At 39.6% G+C, this 23,887-nt stretch overlaps 1 protein-coding gene across 1 annotated transcript in view; it reads right to left on the reverse strand.

Annotated features, from left to right (window-relative positions):
- Positions 1–661: 661 nt before the first annotated feature.
- The window catches only part of LOC144683709 (ribose-phosphate pyrophosphokinase 1), a 42,262-nt gene continuing 19,036 nt past the window's right edge, over positions 662–23,887 (reverse strand). The window contains exons 2-7 of the mRNA XM_078547016.1: positions 23,394–23,577; positions 20,104–20,202; positions 14,662–14,786; positions 11,038–11,211; positions 9,328–9,487; positions 662–3,286 (exon numbers count right to left, since the gene is read on the reverse strand). Coding sequence (XP_078403142.1) covers positions 3,194–3,286; positions 9,328–9,487; positions 11,038–11,211; positions 14,662–14,786; positions 20,104–20,202; positions 23,394–23,577 — 835 coding nt within the window. The 3' untranslated portion in view covers positions 662–3,193. The remainder of the gene's footprint in view (positions 3,287–9,327; positions 9,488–11,037; positions 11,212–14,661; positions 14,787–20,103; positions 20,203–23,393; positions 23,578–23,887) is intronic.

The raw sequence follows: 23,887 nt of genomic DNA on the forward strand, positions 1-23,887 counted from the left end.
ACAAAGCTCTGGGTTGTCCAACTCTGTACAAATGACTTGGACTTTCATCTCAGCCATTTGGAATTCAGCTATATTTTTAAGAATGCTCTCAAATAAGACACACCCATACTTAGGCACTCAATATACTGGATTACTTTCAAGTACACAATGCATTTTTTCTAAGTTTCATCTACAAAAGAAACACTAAGGAGTGTTAACAAGACAAATAAAAATGACCAGTGGATGGCATATAACATTTAAAGATTTTCCAAAAATAATGCATATTTAATTTCCTTGGATCATAGTAAAAATATTAGAGTAACCATTTGAAATCTAGGAACTTCTAGACACATAGGTCAACATATGGTTCACATCAACTTCTGAAACCCAAGGTATTGGTTTAAGGCATCAAAACACACACGTCAGATACACAAGCCTCAATCTATTAGTCTGGCAACACTTACTATGAAGGCTAATGTTATTAATGGGAATTTGGGCAAGGTACTGGGTGGGAACATCTGCCCATGGAATTGTATCTTGAAGTATCATGTAGAGGGTGAGGTCCAGAAAGAAGGATAGAGAAAAAAAAAGTTAATCAAATTGTAGCTCATCTTCAACATTACAACAATGAATAAACACCATGAAACACAAAATGGAAATCAGAACACTTACATGGCAAAAATAACCATTACATATGTTTATTTTAGCACATGATTGAAACAACTGTAAAGCTATTCAGCTTTCCTCCATACTGTAGAAAACAAGCTAAAAACCAAATAACGATTGCAGACTTGCATTTAATATGTAGAAATTGTCCCAACATAACTGTACAGGGCTCAACATCAAGTTCATCAAGACAGTCTTAAAAAAAATTCAATATTTCTAATCACAGATCATGTCATGTTTGAATTATTGTATATATTTGTGTATAAGGCAACTCCAGTCTAATTTTCAACTAAAGAACCCAAAAGCTATGTATAGCTCATGAAATGCTGCATTTCTGTACCGCACTAAATCTGACTTTCTACATTTCATCACTGCTGAGTGCAGATAGTGAGGAGATCAGAATAGCACTACAAAGTCCAAAGGGACAAAATGGTGGGCCCAGTTTAGGAGCAAAGCCCAGAGTCAGCCAACAGTACCATCCATATTGAATCATGCCGAGAACAACTCTTCCCCCAAGAGTCCCAACCCCACTCTGTGATTCAAATTTTAGTTTAAATAAATGAGTATATAAACTGAGAATGTGAACCCTGTGTGCACACAAATATAGAAAATATTTCAATGTCTTGCTCTTAGTCAGAGTCCTTGCAGGGGAATGGCATGCACTTCATCCAAACAGTACATATATGTGTCTCACTAAGTTTTGGGAATGCAATTTGTTTCTAGGACATCATCCAGCAATCCCAACTCAAATACATCACATCACAGAATTGCACTGTGGATGAAGCTGAGGCTTCCCACACATTCCCCATGACCTGCCAGAGTGACAATTGGCTCAAACCATCCAGTTGCGTATACTCTGGGCTACCGGGAACTGGCTTAAAAGCAGTCTCACTTCACATTGGTTTACCTACTTTTTGACTCCAAACTCTCATACCCTTACTGATTGGAACCTAGTCCCCAAGAGTGTGCAAGCCAGCATTTTAACACTCTTACATTAAAAAAAAAGTTCTCAATTGTGTGACATTTACAAAACAACATCTTCAACCTCAAATTATTTGATGCTGTAGAACAAACAGCAATTTCCCTAGCAAAGACAACATTCCAACAGAGATTGTATCTGTAAATTCTTTTGATAAAGCTTCAATATATGATTAGAGCTGGCCTTGCCAAGCAAAGAGGCCTGAAAATCCCAGACAAATCCCATTTTACCACCTCAATACCTATGGATTTCTTCTACTAGATTTAGATGTTAAAGGAAAAAGGTTTTTGTTTCAAGATTACTAAGCTCCTCAGGTTTCTAACTTGCAAGTGAAACGAGTTGCAGAATAATTACAATGGCTGCTGTCTTCAAAACTCTGCACATACCCCTCATAAAATGTAGTCTTCCAAAACAAAAATTTCCAGGATGCTCACAACAAGACTTCACTCAATCAAGTCTTCAAAGTTGCATTACTACTAAAAAATATACAACAGCATTATAGTTTACTGTCAAACGAGGGGCAAAATCAATTTGCTACCTTTCTGGATTACGTGCAAGCAACTGGACAGATTTAGTGTCTTTCTCCCATCACAAGAGTGTAGAACAAAACTGCTCAGTTGTAAACCACTGCATGAGGTCACAACAGTTGTCTTTAAAATATATGGCTCATAAAATATGTATACAGAACAAGAAGAAAGATATCAAGTAAATCAAATTGCAATACTTGTATTGGTTTATCCAGGTCATTTGGATTTCACAAGAAACAAGGTTTTTCTAGGTTCAAAGGCATATACACTGCCTTTGAATGAGCTATGTTCACTATGGTTCCAATTCACTTAAAAGTTTCTTGGAAAGTAAGCTGAGCCATCTTCTAATTGACCATGAGGAGAGCCCAATCCAAACCAATCACAACTTGGGGAAGGAATACACCATGCAATAAAACGACTGTTCATAATTATGAAATTACTATATACCTGGTAAGGCATAAGGCAGCAATGATCTGCCCCCCTTTCTCCATAATCAGACTACAGCCTGAACAATTTCAGATGGAAAATATACAGAACTTGATTAAATACACTGCTGCAATGTCAGAAACAAAAATTTTACAACATGAAAATAACAGGGAGAGAATAATACATTCATTTTCCTCAACACCATTTCTATTCCAGCCCTGCTACAATATTTGTAGGCATCTAGCAACAACCTGCACCAAGTAAAACAGTGGCAGCTTACACTATAGCAGACATGTAGCAATCAATATTGCAACATGGATAAGAATGTGGAGAATATACAGGCATGATTTTAAGTAAATACCAGGTACACTTTCTTTTTAGATATATAGGGCTCTGTAATTATCATACAGAGTAAACCCAATTGCAGGTACTGCTTTTAATTGGAAACATCCAACATAATGGTGAATGTCCAATCGAATTTTTTGCCCTGACTGTTGAAGCAGAAGCAAAGACTACTTTTTACCATTCGGTGTGGCAGGTTCAAGGGAAGGGGTAGTGGAAAAGAGAAAACAATTTGGTAAAATAGCATATACTGAAACAGCAGATGCTATAGACATTACAATGGAACATGGCTGAACAAGTAAGACACAGACTCTCCATTGTGAGTTCTTCGAATCGCTTCAGCAAGGATCATGGAGATATCAATAACCTAATAAAAAGAAACAAAACGATTATTCAGGATGCGTTTTGTGCATTAGAAACACAGATCAATTGCTATTTTAGTCAAACTAAAAATTGTGAAAAACTAAAAACTGGTATTACATTAATTGAAATACAACTTAAGTTGAACTGCACGAGTTTGGCAATCTCAAGAGAGAAAAAAGAGGTTGGGGGATAAAAAACACAATGAGCTTTACATTGCATTTAGGTATGGCATTCACATCATGAATGTACATTGTAGTCATTCATAGCTAGTAAATCAACTTCATGACCTTAGAATATATTCATCAGATTTTACAGCACGGGGTGGGCCAAAGTGCTAACTGCTTAGTCCCATTCACTGCCCTCTATCCTTTTAACTTTTCCAATATTTATCCACTTTCTTTTTGTAACCGTTTATGGAACTTGGTAACAGAAGGTGGCAGCAGGCAGAGAGAAAACAAAAACAGCAAAAAGCTGGGCGACAGAAAAAAACTGAGCAGAAAGCTGGATTGGTGGCTGTATCTTCAGTTGCTTAGGCCCAGGGCTCTTGAATTCCCACCCTGACTTTCTCTCTAAGACACTCCTAAAACCTTTTTCAATACTGAATACTTCATAGGGTGTTAAGGTAAATCTCCACCCTCCCTCACATTAGAATGTGACCATTTTAGGGCCTTATCCTGGATGGAACAACACTATGAAGTCAGAGGCTGAACAAAAAGGCTCAATTTTTTGAACATGGTAACTTTATGCAGAGATCAAGATGTGAACTGAGACCAACTGAGTCTTTTTGGGATCTTAATATTTCAAGACACTTACCACATCCAATGAGAAATAAAAGGGAGGGAAAGACCTCAGCATCCAACCTTAAATAATTAGGATGAATCAGATAAGGAAGCATGTAGAATATGCAACGTCCATGCCAGGATCCTCCCACTTTTACTCATCTAAATCTATTATAATAATCCACTTTACCCTTATCTACTTTTTAAAAAATTCTCTCACGGGATGTGGGCATCACTGGCTAGGCCAGCATTTATTCCTCATCCCAATTGCCTGACTCACTCCTGACTTGTGCCTTGTAGGTGATGATCAGGCTCTTCGGGGGGTGGCGGTTAGGTGGCGAATTACTCTCCACAGAATTCTCAGCCTCTGACCTGCTCTTGTAGCCAATGTTTATATGGCTGGTCCAGTTCATTTTCTGGTCATGGCAACCCCCAGGATTCAGCGATGGTAATGCCATTGAATGTCATGGGAAGAGGCTTAGATTCACTCTTGGAGATGGTCATTGCTTGGCACAAATGTTACTTTGTCACTAAACAGCCCAAGCCAGAATGTTGTCCAGGGATAGCTGCATGTGGGCACGGACTGCTTCAGTATCTGAGTCGTCACAAATGGTGCTGAACACCGTCCAATCAGTGAACATCTCCACTTCTGACCTTATGATAGAAGGAAGGTCATTGATGAAGCAGCTGAAGATGGTTGGGCCTAGGACACTACCCTGAGGAACTCCTGTGGTGATGTCCTGGGACTGAGATGATTGACCTTCAACAACCACAACAATCTTCCTTTGAACTAGGTACGACTCCAACCAGCGGAGAGTTTTCTCCGATTCCTGTTGACTCAGTTTTTCCTAGGGCTCCTTAATGCCACACTTGGTCAAATGTTGCCTGGATGTCAAGGGCAGTCACTTGCACCTGACCTCTTGACTTCAGCTCTTTTCTAGCTTTTCCTTAAATGTATCTATGCTGTTTGCTTTAACCACCCCAAGGGGTAGCAAGGTCCACATTCTTTGAAGTTTCCCCTGAATTCCCTATTGGATTTCTTGGTGATGATCTAATTGCCTCTAGTTACGCTCTTCCCTACATTATCCCCATCCACTGTCAAAAACTTTTATAATTTTAAACCTCTATTAGGTCAGCACTCAACCTTTTTAAGAGAAATGAGACCCAGCCTGGTCATTCTTTTTGTAGATGTACATGTAGATGCATTTCTGGTATTGCCCTTGTAAATCTTTCCTGCACCCTTTCCAGTGCCTCTATATTCTTTTTATAATATGACAACTGTATACAATGCTCTCAAATGTAGTCCAAAACAGGGTCAATTCAGGTTTAACATAATGCTCCTACTTTTCAATTCTCTCTAGAAATAAGGCCTAGTGTTTAGTGTATTTGTACTCAGGTCCATTTGTTCCTCTACCCCACCTAGACTCACCTTCCAGGTAATAAGTGGCCACCCTATTTTTCTTGCCAAAATGTGCAACCTCCTATTTATCAATGTTGAACTTCATTTGCCAATTATTGGCCCATTCCATGTCATTTATTCATATCCCCTTGTGATTTGTTGCAGTTGTCCTCAGTATTGACTATCCTCCCCAATGTGGTGCCATCCACATTGATTCCAAAGACCAAATCATTAATGTACATTGTGAACAGCAGTGGTCCCAGCACTGATCCTTGTGGAATACCATTTCCCACCTTCTACCACTCTGAATAACTACCCTTTATTTCCACTCTCTGCTTTCTGTCTTTAAAGCAGCTAGTGATCCACCCTGCTACTGTCCTGACCCCACACACTGACTTTATTAGTCTATTATGGGGCACTTCATCAAAGGCCTTCTGAAAAATCCAAATAATTTTTTTATTCTTTCATGGAAGTGCTGCTGGAAAAGCCAGCATTTATTGCTCATCCCTAACTGCCCTTGAAGATGGTGGTGACCACCTTCATGAACCGCTGCAGTTCATGTGGTGCAGGTATGCCCACAGTGTTGCTAGAGAATTCCAGGATTTGACCCAGTGAAGGAATGGTGACATAATTCTAAGTGAGGATGGTGTGTAGCTTGGAGGGGAAGTGACAGGTGGTGGTGTTCCCGTGTTGGTGCTGCCTTGTTCCTTCTAGGTGATAGAGGTCACAGGTTTGGAAGGTGTGAGTTGCTGCAGTGCATCTTGTAGATAGTACACACTGCTGCCACTGTGCATTGGTGGTGGAGGGAGTGAATGTTTACAGTGATGGATGGGATGCTGATCCAGCAGGCTGGTGTGTTCTTGGAGCCCCGATCATCCAGGCAAGTGGAGAGTATTCCATCAGCCTCCTGACTTGTGCCTCGTAGATGGTTGATAGGCTTTGGGGAGTCAGGAAATGAGATACTCGCCACAGAATTACCAGGCTCTGACCTCCTCTTGCAGCACAGTATTTATATGGCTAGTCCAGTTCAGTTTCTGGTTATTGATAAATCCCAGGAAGTTGACAGTGTGGGATTCAGCAAATGGTTATGCCATTGAATGTCATGGGGAGATGGTTAGATTCTCTCCTGTTGGAGATAGTCATTGCCTGGCACGAATATTACTTGCCACTTATCTGCCCCAAGCCTGAAGGCTGTTCCAGGTCTTGCTGCAAGTGGACAACAGATTGCTAAAGTATCTGAATCAAGAATGGTCATGAAAACTGCAATCACCAGCAAACATCCCCACCTTAGCCTTTATGATAGATGGGAGGTTATTGATGAAGCAGCTGAAGATAGTTGAGCCTAGGGCACTACTCTGAGGAATTCCTGCAGCTATGTCCTGTGGCTGAGATGATTGTCCTTCAAAAAACACAACCATCTTCCTTTGTGCTAGGTATGACTAACCAGTGGAGAGTACCCCCCACCACCAAATCCTAATTACTTAGTTTCACCAAGGCCCCTTGATGCCACGCTTGGTCAAAAGCTGCCTTGATGTTAAGGGCAGTCACTCACCTCACCTTTCATATTCAGCTCTTTTGTTCGTGTTTGGAACAGGCCAAGCGGCCTTGGAGAAACCCAAATGGAGTAGCGGTGATCAGATTACTGCTGTGTAAGTGGTACTTCATAGTACCATCAATGACACCTTCCATCACCTTGCTATGATTGAGAGTAGACTGATAAGTATGAAGTGTGGTGACTAGCCAAGTTGGATTTATCCTACTGTGGGGACAGGGCATACTTGGACAATTTTCCACATTGGCAGGTAGATGCCAATGCTGCAGCTGTACTGGAACAGCTTGGCTAGGGTTGCGACTAACTCTGACGCACAATGTTTCAGTACTACTGCCAATATTGTCAGGACCTGCAGCCTTTGCAGTATCCAATGCCTACAGCTGTTTCTTGATAACGTGTAGAGTGAATAAAATTGGCTAAGGCTGGCATCCCTGGTGCTGGGTACCTCAGGGGCAGGCAGAGATAGATCATCCACCTGGCACTTCTGGATGCAGATGGTTGCAAGTGCTTCAGCCTTGTCTTCTGCACTGATTGCTGGGCTCCCCCATCACCGAGGGTGGGAATATTTGTGGAGCCTCCTCTTTTAGTTAGTAGTTTAATTGTCCACTGCCATTCACAACTGGATGTGGTAGGACTGCAGTAAATTACATCTACTAATACCATCACCTACTTTATCACTTCCTTAAAAAATCAATAAAGGATGGTTGAGCAAGATTTTCCCTTTTGAAATCCATGCTATCATATTTTTCAGTTTCTAGATGTTCTTCTATGCTCTCCTTTGGTAGTGATTCCATAAATTTTCCTACCATTGATGTTAAGCTGTTAATCTATAATACCCAGACATGTTCTATCCATCTTCTGAAATATAGGTATTATGTTAACTGCCAATCCTCTGGCACATTTTTTACTGACGGATTATTAAATTCATATAGCAATGCCTGTGCAATCTCGTCCCTAAATTCTTTTAAAATACATGGATACAATCCATCCAGAGCAGGGGCTTTGTCTTGTGTTTGATTTATTCCATATATTTAAAACAAAAAGAGGGATGTATGTCTCATTACTCATCTCATTGTTCAAGGATTTAACTTCATAGTTCCTCTTTGCTTTTTTGACTTCTCTCCTAATCTCTGTATTCTCTCTTATCATGCACTCCTCTGCTGTCTACATACCTAATGTACGTCACTTTCTTTACCTTCAATTATTCCCTTATGTCTTTATTCATCCACAGAGTCTCTCTAGTTTGCACTTTCCTTTTAGAGGAATATATTTTACCTGCACTCTGTTGGATATAGTTTTAAATATTTCCCATTGTTGTTCTACATCACTGTTTATCAATATAGTTGCCCTGGTTTCCGTCATACTTCTGTCCTTCTCTATTATCAACTTCAGATGTATTATATTATGGTCTCTACTGCCTGTATTTTCCCCTACTTTTACTGTCTGCTTGTGTTCATTTCCCATTACTAAGGTCCAATAGCAAATCTTCCCTTGTTGGGCGTTTTACATATTGGAGTCCTCTACATATTGTAGGAACTCTATTCCCTTATTCTTTTTCCCTATTTGACCTTGGTGTGGTTGAAATAAATAATTATTCCATGTGCTATACTCAATTCCCTAATTTATTTGCATGTTTCTTCCTCCACCACCCTGCCACTGTTAGACTATGTACAGTACACCAATTAGTGTGACTGATCTTTTATCCTTCTATGGATTCTAATTGTGCCTTGCTGATAACTTCTTTTTTCTACTTCGATTATGTTACTCCAAATAAGTACAGCCACTCCACCTTCCAGTTTTCCCTCTCTAATCTTTTCGAAATGCGTTATACCCTGCAACGTTCAATTACGGTCCTGATTTTTTTGCAGCCATATCTCAGTCTCAACCATGGCTCTTGTAATTTGTTGTGGTCCTCCTCAGTGTTAACTATCCCTTCAAATTTGAGCTGTTTGCAAATTTAGACTTTCAATTCAAACAATTTCTAAGTTGTATTACAAGTAGTTATTTTTTTCTTTCAAGATTCGATTCCACAAATATTTTTTCTCCTTCATTTCACCTAATGTAATAGTCTGTGCCACCCTCACCCAGAAAAGAAATCCCATAGGAAAATAATCAGGAATCCCACAGGAAAATAAATACGTAAACTAAATGATTCCATAGACAAGTGCTACTAACTGTCTAAATCAGACATGGATTCCATGTGAAGCAAGTTTCAAGCTCTGTTCTAGATCGGTTTTAAGTATAGGGAAGCATTTATTTCTCTTGATAGGATATCAAGTAGTTCTTCCCTGTAGCATAATTAATTCTCAACATACCTGTATTTTAGGACAGTGCTTCATTTTATCCTCCTGAGGTATTGTATTGGTGACAACCACTGCTTCAAAACAGGCATTGTTGATACGGGAGATAGCAGGACCAGAGAAGATTCCATGTGTGAGAATGGCATAAACTTTGGTGGCTCCGGCAGACAGCAGCCTGTGATGCACAGATAAATTAAATCAAAAACTAAGCTCCTTCCCCTCTCACTTTGCCACTGACTGCAGCATTTCACTTCCAATTTTTGATGAGACAATAACTATTTGGAAAAAACATAGGCATAATTACAAATTAAACAGAACACTGGACATCTGAATCAGTATTTCGAAACAATTTAATCAACGGTCTGCGCTTCCCGCCTACTCCTTAAAACAAAACAGTCCAATTAGTGACTCTTACAGCTCAATCTTGTAGCCAGTGTTCAGCAAGAACACATTCAACTTAAGTTTAAGCAACAGCATTGTGGAGAGAAAAACGGCTGTTTGTAATGGACAATTGTCAGAAATTGGCCAAGTTTCGCCTCTCGCCATTCCATAGGACTTTGGGACTGGACTTTAAAAAAAAAAACCTTGAAATGAAAGAGACACAATGAGCTGACTTCTTGAATATACTGTCAGGAGATGGCAGAGGAAGATCGACCACTGAATGGATATGAGTCTACCCAAGATTTAAATGATTTGGCTTGAGCGTTGAACTCTTGTGGCTAAACTGTAGAACTGTAAATAGTACTTACAAGCTAAAGAAACTGGGTTCCAGGATGTCTGGGTGTGCACCCACATCCCTTTGAAATACTAATCCCAAAAACTGTTTCATTAGAGTGAAGCTCGTTCACCAATCTGATGCTGGTAAACCAGAATATTCCCCACTGAAACACCTTCATATGTTTATGGACCATTCACAACCCCAGATGTGGGATTGTTGCTAGATGTAAGGTACAATGAAAAACAGGAGGGGCTTTTGGCAATCACTGTCATAGGTATGATTTTTTCACTATAAGAAACTGGCATTTAGGGATGGGGCAACGACTTACAAGCGGAGTTGATCATCTGCACGCATGGGAACATACTCCTCTGTGTGATCAACAGGGTGGGTGCAGTTCAGAAATCAAGCAATGTTTGTAAGTATTGATTTAACTTGAAAGGAACAGGATACAGATGTTTGTAGGTTATTGGAGAATACTGATATTTATAAGTTACTAGTGATACAATAAACTGCTAAAAAATAATCAAAGTGTGAGCCTTGAACATTTTCTTACATGGATGGGTTCAGGTCGGTCTTTAGAGTTAAGAGTATAGGAGGGGAGGTGCAGGTGCACCTATCAACAGGTTATTACCTGTGAAACTGCTGCCATGCAGGTTAAATGAAACAGCACACAAAAAAATACATGAAGTGCTATTATAAGACTAATTTTAGTCTACAAAAGTTGCCTACTGAAAGCACATTGATCTGCTCCCCCACCATATTAATAATGACGATACAAGAGCTGTAACAGAGATCATTCAATCAGAATAATTCAAGAGCATCAATCTAAGATAGAAAATGCTGATTGTTTGAATGTCTTTGTGAATACTGCTACAATAAAAACATACAGATCTGAGAGGTGAGATTGGTATTGCTGGAGTAAAAAATCCAAGTGTGAAGTTTCTGTTTCCTTTAACATGCGGCTGCTCTGCAGCCGTTCCTTTAGCTTCTATAATTCAGCAACTCACTTGTCTGCAGCATGGCAAATTGTGCCACAAGTATCAGCCATGTCATCAACAAGAATGGCGACTCGGTCCTTCACATCACCAACTAGAACCATTCGGTCAACTTCGTTGGCTTTTTTACGCTCCTTATGGATCAATGCAAAATCCACATTCAGTCGATCGGCAATAGATGTAACTCTAAAAAGGAAGGTGAGAAAAAGAGTAACTTGGATGTGCATATGCTCAGTTATATGATAAAACATGTAGAAGCAGTAAACAAGAACTATGACAACTAAATCTTTTTGGCCCACCATTCAGTTTCTTATTTGAAATTATAATTGTTTGGAAATGAATGCAGAAATAATTAGGAATGACTTGAAAGAGTTTGCAAAGGAGAAGACAGAAGTGATGCAACAGGACTGTTAGTTTAATACAGAGGTACCTACCAACCTATCAGGTTTGGTAACTCCGCTGTGTTTTGAATCAGCATTCATTTAAGAAATATTTTAATACAAAACGCATGGAAAAAGGATGCCAAATTTAAATATTCTTTGTTTTTATTTAAAAACAAAGTGAGCACTGATGTTAAAATGAAAAAAAAAAATGTTCATAGTTAGCTGTCAGAATTAATCTCACACAGGCACGTCGAGGCCAAAATGAAAAAGCCATTGTCCCAGCAGATTGGAAAACCACAAATGTAATCTCTCTATTCAAGAAGTGGCAAGACAGAAAGCAGGAAATTATAGGCTGGGAAAATGCTAGGATCCATTATTAAGGAGGTAGTTGCAGGACATTTAGAAAATCATAATACAAATCAGGCATGGGTCTGTGAAAGGGAAATTATGTTTGACAAATTTATCAGAGTTCTGAGAATGTGACAAGCAGGGTGGATATAAAGGAGTACCAGTAGCTGTAGTGGATTTGCATTTCCAAAAGGGATTCAATAAGGTGCCACATAAAAAGATTACTGCATAACATAAGAGCTCATGGTGTTGAGAGTGGTATATTAGCATGGATAGAGGATTGGCTAACTAACAGGAAGTAATGTTTAGGGATAAATGGGTCATTTTCAGGTTGGCAAACTGTAACAAGTAGAGTGCCACAGGGATCAGTGCTGGGGTCTCAACTATTTATAATCTATATTAATGACTTGGATGAAGGGGCTGACTGTTTGTAGCCAAATTTGGCAGATGGAATATAATGTGGGAAAATGTGAGGTTGTGCACTTTGACAGAAGAATAGAAAAGCAGAATATTACTGAAATGGTGAGAAACCACAAATGCTGTGGTACAGAGATAGAGATCTGTCCTTGTACATAAATCAAAGTTAGCATGCAGGTACAGCAAGTAATTAGAAAAGCAAACAGAATGTTGGCCTTTATTGCAAGGCCAACAAGATAAACGTAGGGATGCCTTGCTACAACTGTATAGGGGATTGGGGAGATCTCACACACTATCCTGATGGAACTATATCGCCGTTTCTTCCTAACAGCACTGAGTCCTCTACAACACAGACTGCAGCAGTTCACCACCATCTTCAAGGGCCATTAGGGGAGGGTAATAAATGATAGCCTACCTAGTGACACCTACATCCCAGTGCACACTTTTGGTCTCATTGAGAAGGATATACTTGCATTTAGGGTTGTCCCATGAGGAAAGGTTGAATGATACTCATTAGAGTTTAGAAGAATGAGAGGTGATCTTATTGAAACATGATTCTGAGCAGTTTGACAGGATGCTTCCCCTTGTGGGAGAATCTAGAACTGGGGGAACAGTTTAAAAATAAGGGGTCTCCTATTTAAGATGGAGAGGAGGATGATTTTTTTCTCTCAGAGGGTTGTTTGTCTTTGGAATTCTCTTCCACACAGAGAATTGGAGGCTGGGTCATCGAATATTTTCAAGGCTAAGTTAGACATTTTTTGATCGGCAGGGTGTTAAGGCCACAATCAGATCAACAATGATCTTACTGAATGGTGAAGCAGGCTCAATGACCTACTCCGGCTCCTATTTCTTATGATATTATTTGTTTAAACATAAGTGGTGGGATTAAATAGGGAGTCAGCCTTGTCTGTGTGGTCTTGAAACATGATTGAAAAGAAGGTGAAAGGACTCTTCACAGGTGAAAACTTGACCATTAGAATTGTTCTACTACATATATTTTACAGCTGTTTAAACATTTTACCTAATGGCTCAATCCGGCTGCCTATCCAAAATAAAGATATAACAGCATGTCCAAGATATGTGTCACAAGATACAGTAAGTGAATCTCTGCCACTAATTACTACTCCAATTAATCACAATGCAAAGTTTGAAAAAGAGCTGTTATAGGTTAGTTAAAAGCAAACTGAAAAAATTTACTTGAAATAAATATGAAATGCTTTTTTGACAAAAAAAACTTCAAGGGGTTACAGGAGTTCAAAGTTTGAGGAGTTCATAGTATGGAATAGATAGATAAAAGAAATGTTAGGGTGTGATTTTATGGTCCAGCTTTCTCACGGGGGTGGGGGAACGCCTGTAGCACTGACATTATTTTAAAATCAAGATCAATTGATGCATGATGGTTTGGTGACCTTATAATCAGGAGTTCAAATTTTCTCGACGAAAACAGTGAATTTCCAGATGGTTCTTTGATGGGGAGTTTGGTGAAGGGTTTAAGATTCATTTATGAATCTCTGACCTAAACTCCTTATAAAGTTTAGGGGATTGACCTAGTGCTTTTAGAGCGGCTCCTTCAACTCAGTTATGAATTACAAGATTAAAATTTGGATCTAGAGAAATCCTGTCCCAGCCTAAAAAATATAAATTTGGTGATTGGTTGGCTGTCTCATGAGCAAATTTGCTTTAGGGAGAAACCACACCATTCAATTAAAACGCAAATATGTTACTTCATTAGTTGGCAGCTTTTTATGAATTTAAGAGAGTGTTATTTCTGTAGCATGAAAATGGTTCTGCAGCTTAACTATCCAACTTTGGTGGAACATTGCCAAGTATTCCAGACTTTTATTAACTAAGTGTCATTTTATTTTAAGTTTAAATGCACAAAAACTACAATGATAATGAAATATTAATTGCACCATTGTAATTGATAAATAGCTTTAAATGCAATTTTAAAATTAAAACTTGAGCCACCTTTAAAACAAAAAAATCCTTTATATAGGAAAATAAGATTTTATATTGAATTTAAATGATGAAAAATAGCATTAAATAATTTATTTAAAAAAAAACAAAACCTTCCAAGTTCAAAAATAACCTTTAACAAAGCCCAAAAAACAGCAACAGTGATCTTTGCAGGTTAAGCATGTATCATAAATGAAGTTTAAAGTAATGGAGATTACACCAAGGAGCAGGGCATCTTATTCTTGGTGAGCAGAGCCTCCTTTCTTTATTGCCTCTCAATTTATGCTGCCCGATTTAGTTTGAAAGCTACTGGCACTTTGGTTTATATACCATGAAAATGCCCCAAGAAAATTAAAACAAGATCTGTTTACTGTTACTTTGCTGATTTAAAAGAAGATTCTTTCCACAATGGAGAAGTAAAATCAGACGAGGTGTATACCTGACCAACAATCGGATATTGTGTGTTTTACACCCCAACAAAATTGAAAGTTCAGCCCCTGGTTTCTTCTTTTGCATCCCTCCGAACACCCACCTTTTGGCTCCGCCAGCATCAGGAGACACAATAATGCCATTTTTCCATTCTTGAATGTTCTCCTTAATCCACTTAAGTACTGCCGGTTCAGCATACAAGTTATCCACTGGGATATCAAAGAAACCCTGTGGGAGAAGCAACAAGATTCAAAGGAATTTGGTATAATACAAGTAGACAAAGTAGGAGCTAGGATGTTTTGATGGTATTAAAGAAAACAAAGATATAAATACAGTACTGAATGGTACGACTGTATACGAAATTGTCAAAAAAAAAAACAAGTAATCACAATGACATTTGTCATGCCACTTTTCAAGCATATCCCACATTTCTCTAATTCTCAAAAGTACTGATTCACCCTGGGGTACAGTTCCAACCTGGGGTAAAGTTCCACAGGTGTGAGTCACCCCTCTGGTGCCTCATTCAATGGTTATCCTTGTGATAACTGTTCAAGATATTAGCTAAATCCCCTTTGCGTCCACATGCCTGTTTGGTCCTGATCACTGGAAGGGCAGCAAAGCACAGTGGGAGAGTGGAACATTTAAAAACTGCATGGAGACCAGCAGTGGTAGATCAGAGCACATTGCAAGGGAAAAAGCATTTAAAAGCTTTCAAATTCCAAGAGTTCTCTGTAGGAAGGCAGGTCCGAAACACAGTGCCACGAACTCCACCATGGGTAGGGCTAGAAGGCAGTTCCCAAATCCACTCCAGCCAGAATGGGGATCAAACTAAGTGCTGTTGGCACCAATCTGACCCACACCAGCTGTTCAGCCAACTGGTCCTCCAAAGAGTCTGAGTTGTTGTGGCAACATACACTTTTACATGCATGTTGTAGCCTGGAGCTATGGATAGTGATGGTAGAGGCTTCAATTTCTTTCCATCACATGACTGACCAGGAATCTATGCCGCTTACAGCCTGCCACTGGTGTATGTTGGAAGGATTTACAAGTTGATACTCAACCTGTTTGGTTGCATTATGAACACACCTGCCCTGACCTTCAAGTCCTGGAGTGAGATTCAAACCCAGAGCTTCTGGCTCAGACACCGTGTCACAAGACCTCCAGTTTTGAATTAGGAGTTCAAAAAAAAGGAAAAAGATCCAAAGAGTGACATCACAGGAAAGTAGGTAAGTGATTAGTTGGTGAGTATTTCTTTTCTTCTCTAAACCATGTCATTGGATTACACTGAGATTTGGAAATCAGGGCAAGTAAAACAGTAAACAAATTAATAAGAGTATTAGCACAAAGCAGTTTCGTCCGAGTGCAGATTCTACCAGACTGTAAGAGAATTTGACAAGTATGGCAATTTGGTGAGGCGGGGCTAAGAGGTGCACTTGATGTTAAAAAAAAATGAACAAAAAAGTTACATTAGGACAGTGGGTTAAATATCTAAATTTACTAAACAAGGTTATTGCCTAGATTAGAATTATAATTGTCTATTTATAGTTTTTAAAACTTGAAAACCTAATTAGTTAAATAAAATATAATACAGCAGATGGCAGGGTAGGAGATGTGATGGTAGAAGCTGCAGATGTAGCATGTGGTAGTTAGACACCAGTGATCCACAAGAACCACATCTGCAGTCAGTGCTTGCAGTTCGAGGAAAGTCAGTTTAGAGCTGATATGCTGCAGTCCAAGCTTCAGACACTGTTGCATCATGAAGGGAGAAAGTTACCTGGACACTTTGTTCCAGAAGGCAGTCACACATCTTAGGTTAAGCACTTCCAATTTGCTCATAGTAAAGGACAGGAGGGTGTTGTGACAAGTGTGGCAGGTGTGGGAATTTTTTATTTTATTTTATTCATTCATGGGATGTGGGTGTTGTTGGCTAGGCCAGCATTTACTGTTCATCCCTAATTGTCCTCAAGAAAGTGGTGGTGAGCTGCCTTCTTGAACGGCTGCAGTCCATGAAGTGTAGGTACACCCAGTGCTCTTAGGGAGACAGTTCCAGGATTTTGACCCAGTGACAATGAAGGAACAGCAATATATTTCCAAGTCAGGATGGTGATAGGCTTCCAGGTGGTGGTGTTCCCATGTGTCTGCTGCCCTTGTCCTTCAAGGTGGTAGTGGCTGTGGGTTTGGAAGTGTTGTCTGGGAAGCCTTGGTGAGTTCCTGCAGCGCCTGTTGTACATGGTACACACTACTGCCACTGTGCATCGGTGGTGGAAAGAGTGAATGTGGAGGTGGTGCCAAAGCGGGCTGCTTTGTCCTGGATGGCGTCAAACTTCTTCAGTGTTGTTGAAGCTGCACTCATCCAGACAAATGGAGAGTATTCCACCGCACTCATGACTTGAGCCTTGTAGATGCTGGACAAACTTTGGGGAGTCAGCAGGTGAGTTACTCGCCGCAGGATTCCTAGCCTCTTACCTTTTCCTGTAGCAACAGTATTTATACGGATAGTCCAGTTGAGTTTCCGATCAGTGGAAACCCCCAGGATGTTGATGGTAGGGGATTCAACAATGGTAATGCCATTGAATGTAAAGGGGTGATGGTCAGATTCTCTCTTGTTGCAGACAGTCATTGCCTGGCACAAATGTTACTTGCTACTTGTCAGCCCAAATCTGGATATTGTCCAGGTCTTGTTGCATTTGGACATGGACTGCTTCAATATCTGAGGGGTTGCAAATGGTGCTGAACATTGTGCAATCATCAGCGAATATCCCCACTTCTGACCTTATAATAGAAGGTTATTGATGAAGCAGCTGAAGATGGCTGGACCTAGGACACTACCCTGAGGAACTCCTGCAGTAATGTCCTGGAACTGAGGTGATTGACCTCCAACAACCTCCTGTGTGCTAGGTATGACTCCAATCAGCAGAGTTTTCCCCCTGATTCCCATCAACTCCAGTTTTGCTAGGGCTCCTTAATGCCACAATCAGTCAAATGCTGCCTTCATGTCAAGAGCAGTCATTCCCACTTCATCTCTGGATCCAGAAAGTAGCACTAGAGGAGCTTCGGGCCTTGTACTTGTCCAACAAGTACATGGTTCTTGTAGCCTGTGTGAATGAGCATAGGGAATAAACTGACCACAGCATCATGGTACAGAGAGCTATTCAAGTTGGGGCAGTGGAAAGGAATGAAGTTGTGGTAGGAAACCATAATATTTAGGGGGATACTCTCGGCAGCTGAGAGAGCGAGACCCAGAAGTTGTGTTGCCTGCCCGGTGCCAGGGATAAAGACATTTCCTTGGGGCTGGAGAAGAACTTGGGAGTGGGAGGGGAAGGATCCAGTGGTTGTGGTCCATATGGATACCAATGACAGACTAAGTAAGGGATTCTGCGAAGGGAATAAGAGCAGTTTGGGCTTCTGCGTTTTAACTTAACCCTCAAGGTAATAACATCTAGATTCCTACTCAAGCCTTGATCAAATTGGCAAAGGGTTAGATCAGAGTTGATGTGTGGCTCAAAGATTGTAAGGGAGAAATGAATTAACTTATGGGGCACCAGTGCTAGAAAAGAGGAAGCTGTTCCGTTAAAGTGGGCATCGCTTGAACCATGCTGGGACACTGCTAGGGCTTTAAACCAAATAGTGGGGGAGGGAGGGTGGATTCAGGTGAAGGGAAATTTACAAGTTTAAAGATAATGGGCAAGGCATTAGTGCAGGTTAGTGATATAGGTGATGATAAACAGACTGACAGGAAAGAACAGAACATACAAACATAAGAGTACACCAGCAAATAGGGCCAGAATAGAGAAAAACAGTAAGACCATTAGAAATGTGTTGCAAAGTGACCAAAAGTAAGAGCTGAATATTCAAGAGTACTTGACATTTTGGAAGGGTAGGCAGAAAGGAGGAGATGGGGTAGCTCATTTAATAAAGGACATGATCAGTATAGTAGTAAGAATGATCTTGGCTTGGAAGATCAAAACATAGAACCAGTTTGGGTGGGAATTAGAAATGGCAAGGGATAGAAGTCACTGCTAGTTGTAGCCATCTACCAGGCCCCCTAACAGTAGCTACACTGTTAGGGCAGAGTATAAATCAAGAAATGGGGGCTCGTAACAAAAGGTACTGCAATAATCATTGGCAATTTTAATCTTCTCATGGACAAATCAAATTGGCAAAGGTAACCTGGAGGGCAAGTTCATGGAGTGTTTTCAGGACAGTTTTTGGAACCAATCAGGAAAGAGCCTATTTTAGATCTGGTAATCAACAGGATTAATTAACAATCTTATGTAAAAGGATCCTCTGGGCAAAAGTGATAACATGATGAATTTCATATTCAGTTTGACGGTGAGAAATCTGGGTCTGAAACAAGTGTCTTAAACTTAAAAAAAGGGCAATTACAAAGGTATGAAGGTCAAGTTGGCTAAATTGGTCTGGGAAAATGTTAAAAGATAAGACAGTAGAGCAGCGGTAGCAGACATTTCAGGAGTTATTTCAAAACTCTCAAAGATGTCTTCCACTGAGAAAGTAAAACTCTACAAGACGACACTAAAAGCATCCCAATAAGAGCGGAAAATTAAGGGGCAAAAGGGAGGAAGGAACTTAAAACAATCACCACTGGAAAAAGCACTAATCAAACTAATGGGACTAAAGGCTGACAAGTGTCTCAGATCTGATGGCCTGCATCCTAGGGTCTTTAAAGAAGTGGCTGCAGAGATAGTGGATGCATAGGTTGTAATTTTCCAATACTCCCTAGATTTTGGAAAGGTCCCAGCAGACTGGGGGAAAACTGCAAATGTAACACTCCTAATCAATAAGGAGACAGAAAGCAGGAAAGCAAAGGTCAGTTAGTTTAACATCTGTCATTGGTAAAATGCTGGAATTCATTATTAAGCAAATTATTTAGTAGCAGGGCATTTAGAAAATTATAATACAAATTGGGCAGATTTTATGAAAGCGAATTTGTGTTTGACAAATTTAGGAGGAGTGGAGGCCAAGATCAGATCAGCTATGAGCAGTGCCGCCTCAAAGCAGCAAATGGCTTACTCCTACTTCTTTCATTCTTAAAAGTAGGAACACTGACTGATTACCCAGCATCACAGATTTAGCCTACTTTATAAAAGAATTGTCGATAGACCCAATATCAACGACTTGCTCATTACCCTTTAAATAAGGTTATAGTTGTGGAACAGTAGCAATAGTTTTGTACTTAAAGCCTACAGGTTTTACACACCTGGTTTAGCATTTATTTAGTACCTCTGGCTGATTACCATTCCTCTAAGCATGCAAAACAATTATGATGACAGTATTTAAGACTTGCTTCACATGGTATTTCAGCATTTTAGGCAAGATTTTAAATAATTAATTTTAGCTTTCTGCTTAGCTCTTGAAATGTTATTAGTATGCTAATTGATAAGCTCACTGATTTGATATTAGTCAAGTGCTTTAAAATGAAAACTGCAATAAAAACAGAAGAGTTTTAGATCATTAGCTGCAGTTGTATCCACATTGTGCCAATACAGAATTTGCATATTTATTCCAATAAAGCAGAGTATCTCACCTGTATCTGAGACGCATGCAGATCCATAGTGATGATGTGATCTGCCCCAGCCACAGACAGCATGTTAGCAACCAATTTTGCCGAAATAGGAGCTCGACTCTGAAAATAAGACCAATTCAGCATTACAATCAAATCTCAGGCAAAGATACACGTTTTTTAAAAAAAACCAAGATCAATTCTTAAAGTGTTTTAGGCATCCATCCTAAAATTGTTTTTGGCACTTAATCCATAAAGTACATTTCAATGCAGTATTTTCAGGAACATTTTCTTCAGGAAGTTAGTATAGTCAATTTTAATTTTCTGCTCAACTCTTGAAATGCCATTGTTGGAGTATTACACTGTTTCGTAAACTCACCAAGATGCACCATTAGTGAATCATTGGTTCAAAAAAACTAGGAGTACATTACTGTAAAAATAAAAAGCTATCTTCCTTGTCCCCTCTGCAGTCTTTCACATGATCAACTATACCATTCTCCTCCAAAGCCTCTTCCACTGTATAGCTCAATGGTGCAAACCATACTTTATTCCAGTCTCAGCTATCCAATCATAACCACAGCATTGCCATAGGCTTTTCCTCACCCAGCATGTTTAGAGTTTTCAAGGATCTATCATAGGAACATTTACCCCCTCAAGCCCTGTCATTTAATGAGATCATGCCTGATCTGTGGCCTAACTCCCGCCTTTGCCCATATTCCTTGTGACCTTAGCCAATCTCTTCTGAAATTAGCAACCGACGTGGCAACAATTGCCATTTGCAACAGAGTTTTAAACTTCTACCACCTGTGAAAAAGTGTTTCCTAATTTCACTCCTGAATGGTTTGACTAATTATGGCCTCTTGTCCTAGGCTCTCCAACTAGCAGAAATAGTTTCTCCCAATCTATTCCCCTTAATATTGTGAATAATTCAATCAAATCACTCCTTAACCTTCTAAACTCCAAGGAATACAATTCTAGCTTGTTTTAACCCCACCTCATATCTTAACCTTTGGAGTACAGGCATCATTCTGATAAATCTATGCTGCACTCACTCAAAAGCAAATATAGCTTTCCTAATGTTTGGTGCCCAGAACTGCTTGCAGTACTTCAGGTGTGGTCTAAGCAGTGATTTGTATAGTTGAACCTTGACTGCTACTCCCTTGTATTTTAATCTTCTAAAGGCCAGCATTCCATTAATCATGAATTATTTTCTGTACCTTTTCATGATATTTTAATGTGTGTATCTGAACCTCAAGTTTCTTTGGGCTTCTATGGCTTCCAAATTTCACCATTTGGAAAACGCCCTGTTCTATCACATTTAGGTCTAAAGTGGATGACCTTGCCTTTGCCCATATTGAAATCCATTTGCCACAATTATGCCCATTAACTGTCAATATCTTTGTAATTTTATGCTTCTGTCTACACTGCTTACAATACCACCTAGCTTTGTGCCATCGTCAAATTTTGATAGATGACGGGATTGAAAGCCACATAAGTTGTTAATGATGTGACGAAAGTATAATAATTTTCTTAATACTTTTCTGGTTTATTGTGAAGTAGGTTTATGGGGGTAAGTATAGGTGATTCTGTCTATGTGATTTAATTACATTTGGAGTCAAGTTTGAAATCATCAATAGTAGCTAGGTGCAGAAATTTGCTTGACATGCTAATGAATAAACATGGATGCTGGCTTAACATGTAAGGTGTGAAGGGAATTTGCATTTTTAGATAAATGAAGGGATTGTTGGATTTCAAAGGGATGTTAATCTGTTTACAACTAGCAAGATAAGCAAGGCTAAGGAGTGTGTTTATTTTTCTTAAAGGTTACTGACAATATTGGCAACATGAAAGTTTTTATATTATGAGGAAGATACAGTTTCAAAGACACTTGGAACAATAGAATTTACATATTAAAACAGAGAGAAACATATGTAAAGGAGAATGAAAGGCTATGTGAGGAAAGCCATGTAAGATCTAACAGGAATATGTGAAATAGCCTTCAAGAAGCCTCCAGCCATTTGTGCATAAGTCCGTAATGTAAAGTAACTGAAATTGGAGAAAAAACATTTGGAATTCCACTGTCAAGCGGGTATAGTGTTAATTTGCTGGTTTGTTTTAAACCTAAAATCTATTTTGGACTGTTACCATAAAGGGGATGTGTAACTGGGAGTGAGGTCAATTAGGCATTTTAAGATTTGTCATAGTAGTAAGTAATTGTAGTCTTATGTATATGCTTGAAATCTTTTATTTTTTTGTTAATAAATATTTTATTTAATTTTTAAAAATCTCTAAAGGTCTTGGTGGGCTCATTACTTCCAAATTCAGTGCACATGTCTTGTAATAAATACAAATTGCAAAACCATTGTGATGGTGCAGCCAAGTTTTCCTTGTGGATTTGGTCCACCTGGCACACATCATAACAATGAATAGTTGAGGCCCCAACACAGATCCTTGCGGGACACCAATATTCATAGCCTGCGATTTACAGTTCCCATTATCTCTACGGTGTCTCCAGCCAATTTGCTACTAGGTGGATACTTCCTTTTCAATTCCATAAGCTTGAAGTTTAGCTAACAGTCTCTCATGATGGACTTTTATCAAATGCCTTCTGCAAAGCCTATACAACCAACATCAATAGACAGGTCCCAGTCCAGTGCTTCAGTCACCTCTTCAAAATATTCAACCAGATTCATCAGGCATGACCTACCCTTTACAAATCCACGCTGGCTCTCTGATCAGCTGAAAGTTCCGCTTAAAGTTTTAAGATGTTCAGTCTTCCTATCCTTAATTACAGACTAGTAATTTCCCAACAGATAGGCTAATTGGTCTATAATTCCTTCATTTCCCTCTCAGCTTTCTTAAATAGTGGAGTGATGAGCAATGTTTCAATTTAAAGGAATGCTTCCAAATTGAGAACTGGAAGATTATAGTTAGGATTTCTGCGATGTTCTTGTCTTCTTTCAAAATCCCAGGGTGAAAACCACCTGGTCCTGGGGATATGTTGCTCTTTAGTGCCATTAATTGGGCCCTTGAATTTTCCACTTCCTCATTTATATGCTACCCATGTCAGGTTCTACCTGTATGTTAATGACTCATACCACACCCCCACCCCAAATACCACATCCTTATTCCCCCACTACCACCACCCCAGCTTGAATTCTGCTGCCTTTATGCTACACTAAGTCCTGGTCACCCTTCATACTTGTTCTTGTTGTCCCACTTACCTCCCTGTCCCTCAACAGCTCCATTTAAAATTCTTATGTTTGTTTTGTGTTAATACCGACAGGGTATTTATTTCACAATATTGACCCTACCTTGTCCTTCTTGTCTTGCCTGGCATAAGGGAAGCAGGGTATGACTGCAGTAACACGGCAGGCTGAGGCAATTTTGCAGGCATTAATCATGATGAGTAACTCCATCAAATTGTCATTGATTTCTCCGCAACCACTCTGTACAATGTAAACATCTTCACCTCGAACGCTCTCGCCAATCTCCACACTTTGGGGGCAGGGAAGGGAGAAAGAGGGGAAGAAGAAGAAACATATTCAGTGAAATTTTGTTATGCAAAGGACAGTGCATCACAGACAGCAAGCAGTATATGTGAAACACTGTGTAGCACTAATACTAGTACACTGGACAGGAAGCTGGAGACGGGGAACAATAAAATTTAAAAAAAACACAACCAGGTCAAGAGTATGGAATTGCAAGTTCCCAAACCATCCATGCTGGCAAGTCCAAGGAAATCCAACATGAACACATCTCACACAAAATTGCATCCTAGCTCTGAATTTCCACCTCTCTAATTTCG

This window comes from Cetorhinus maximus, chromosome 8 (assembly GCF_964194155.1).
Source record: "Cetorhinus maximus chromosome 8, sCetMax3.hap1.1, whole genome shotgun sequence".
Classification (NCBI taxonomy): domain Eukaryota; kingdom Metazoa; phylum Chordata; class Chondrichthyes; order Lamniformes; family Cetorhinidae; genus Cetorhinus; species Cetorhinus maximus.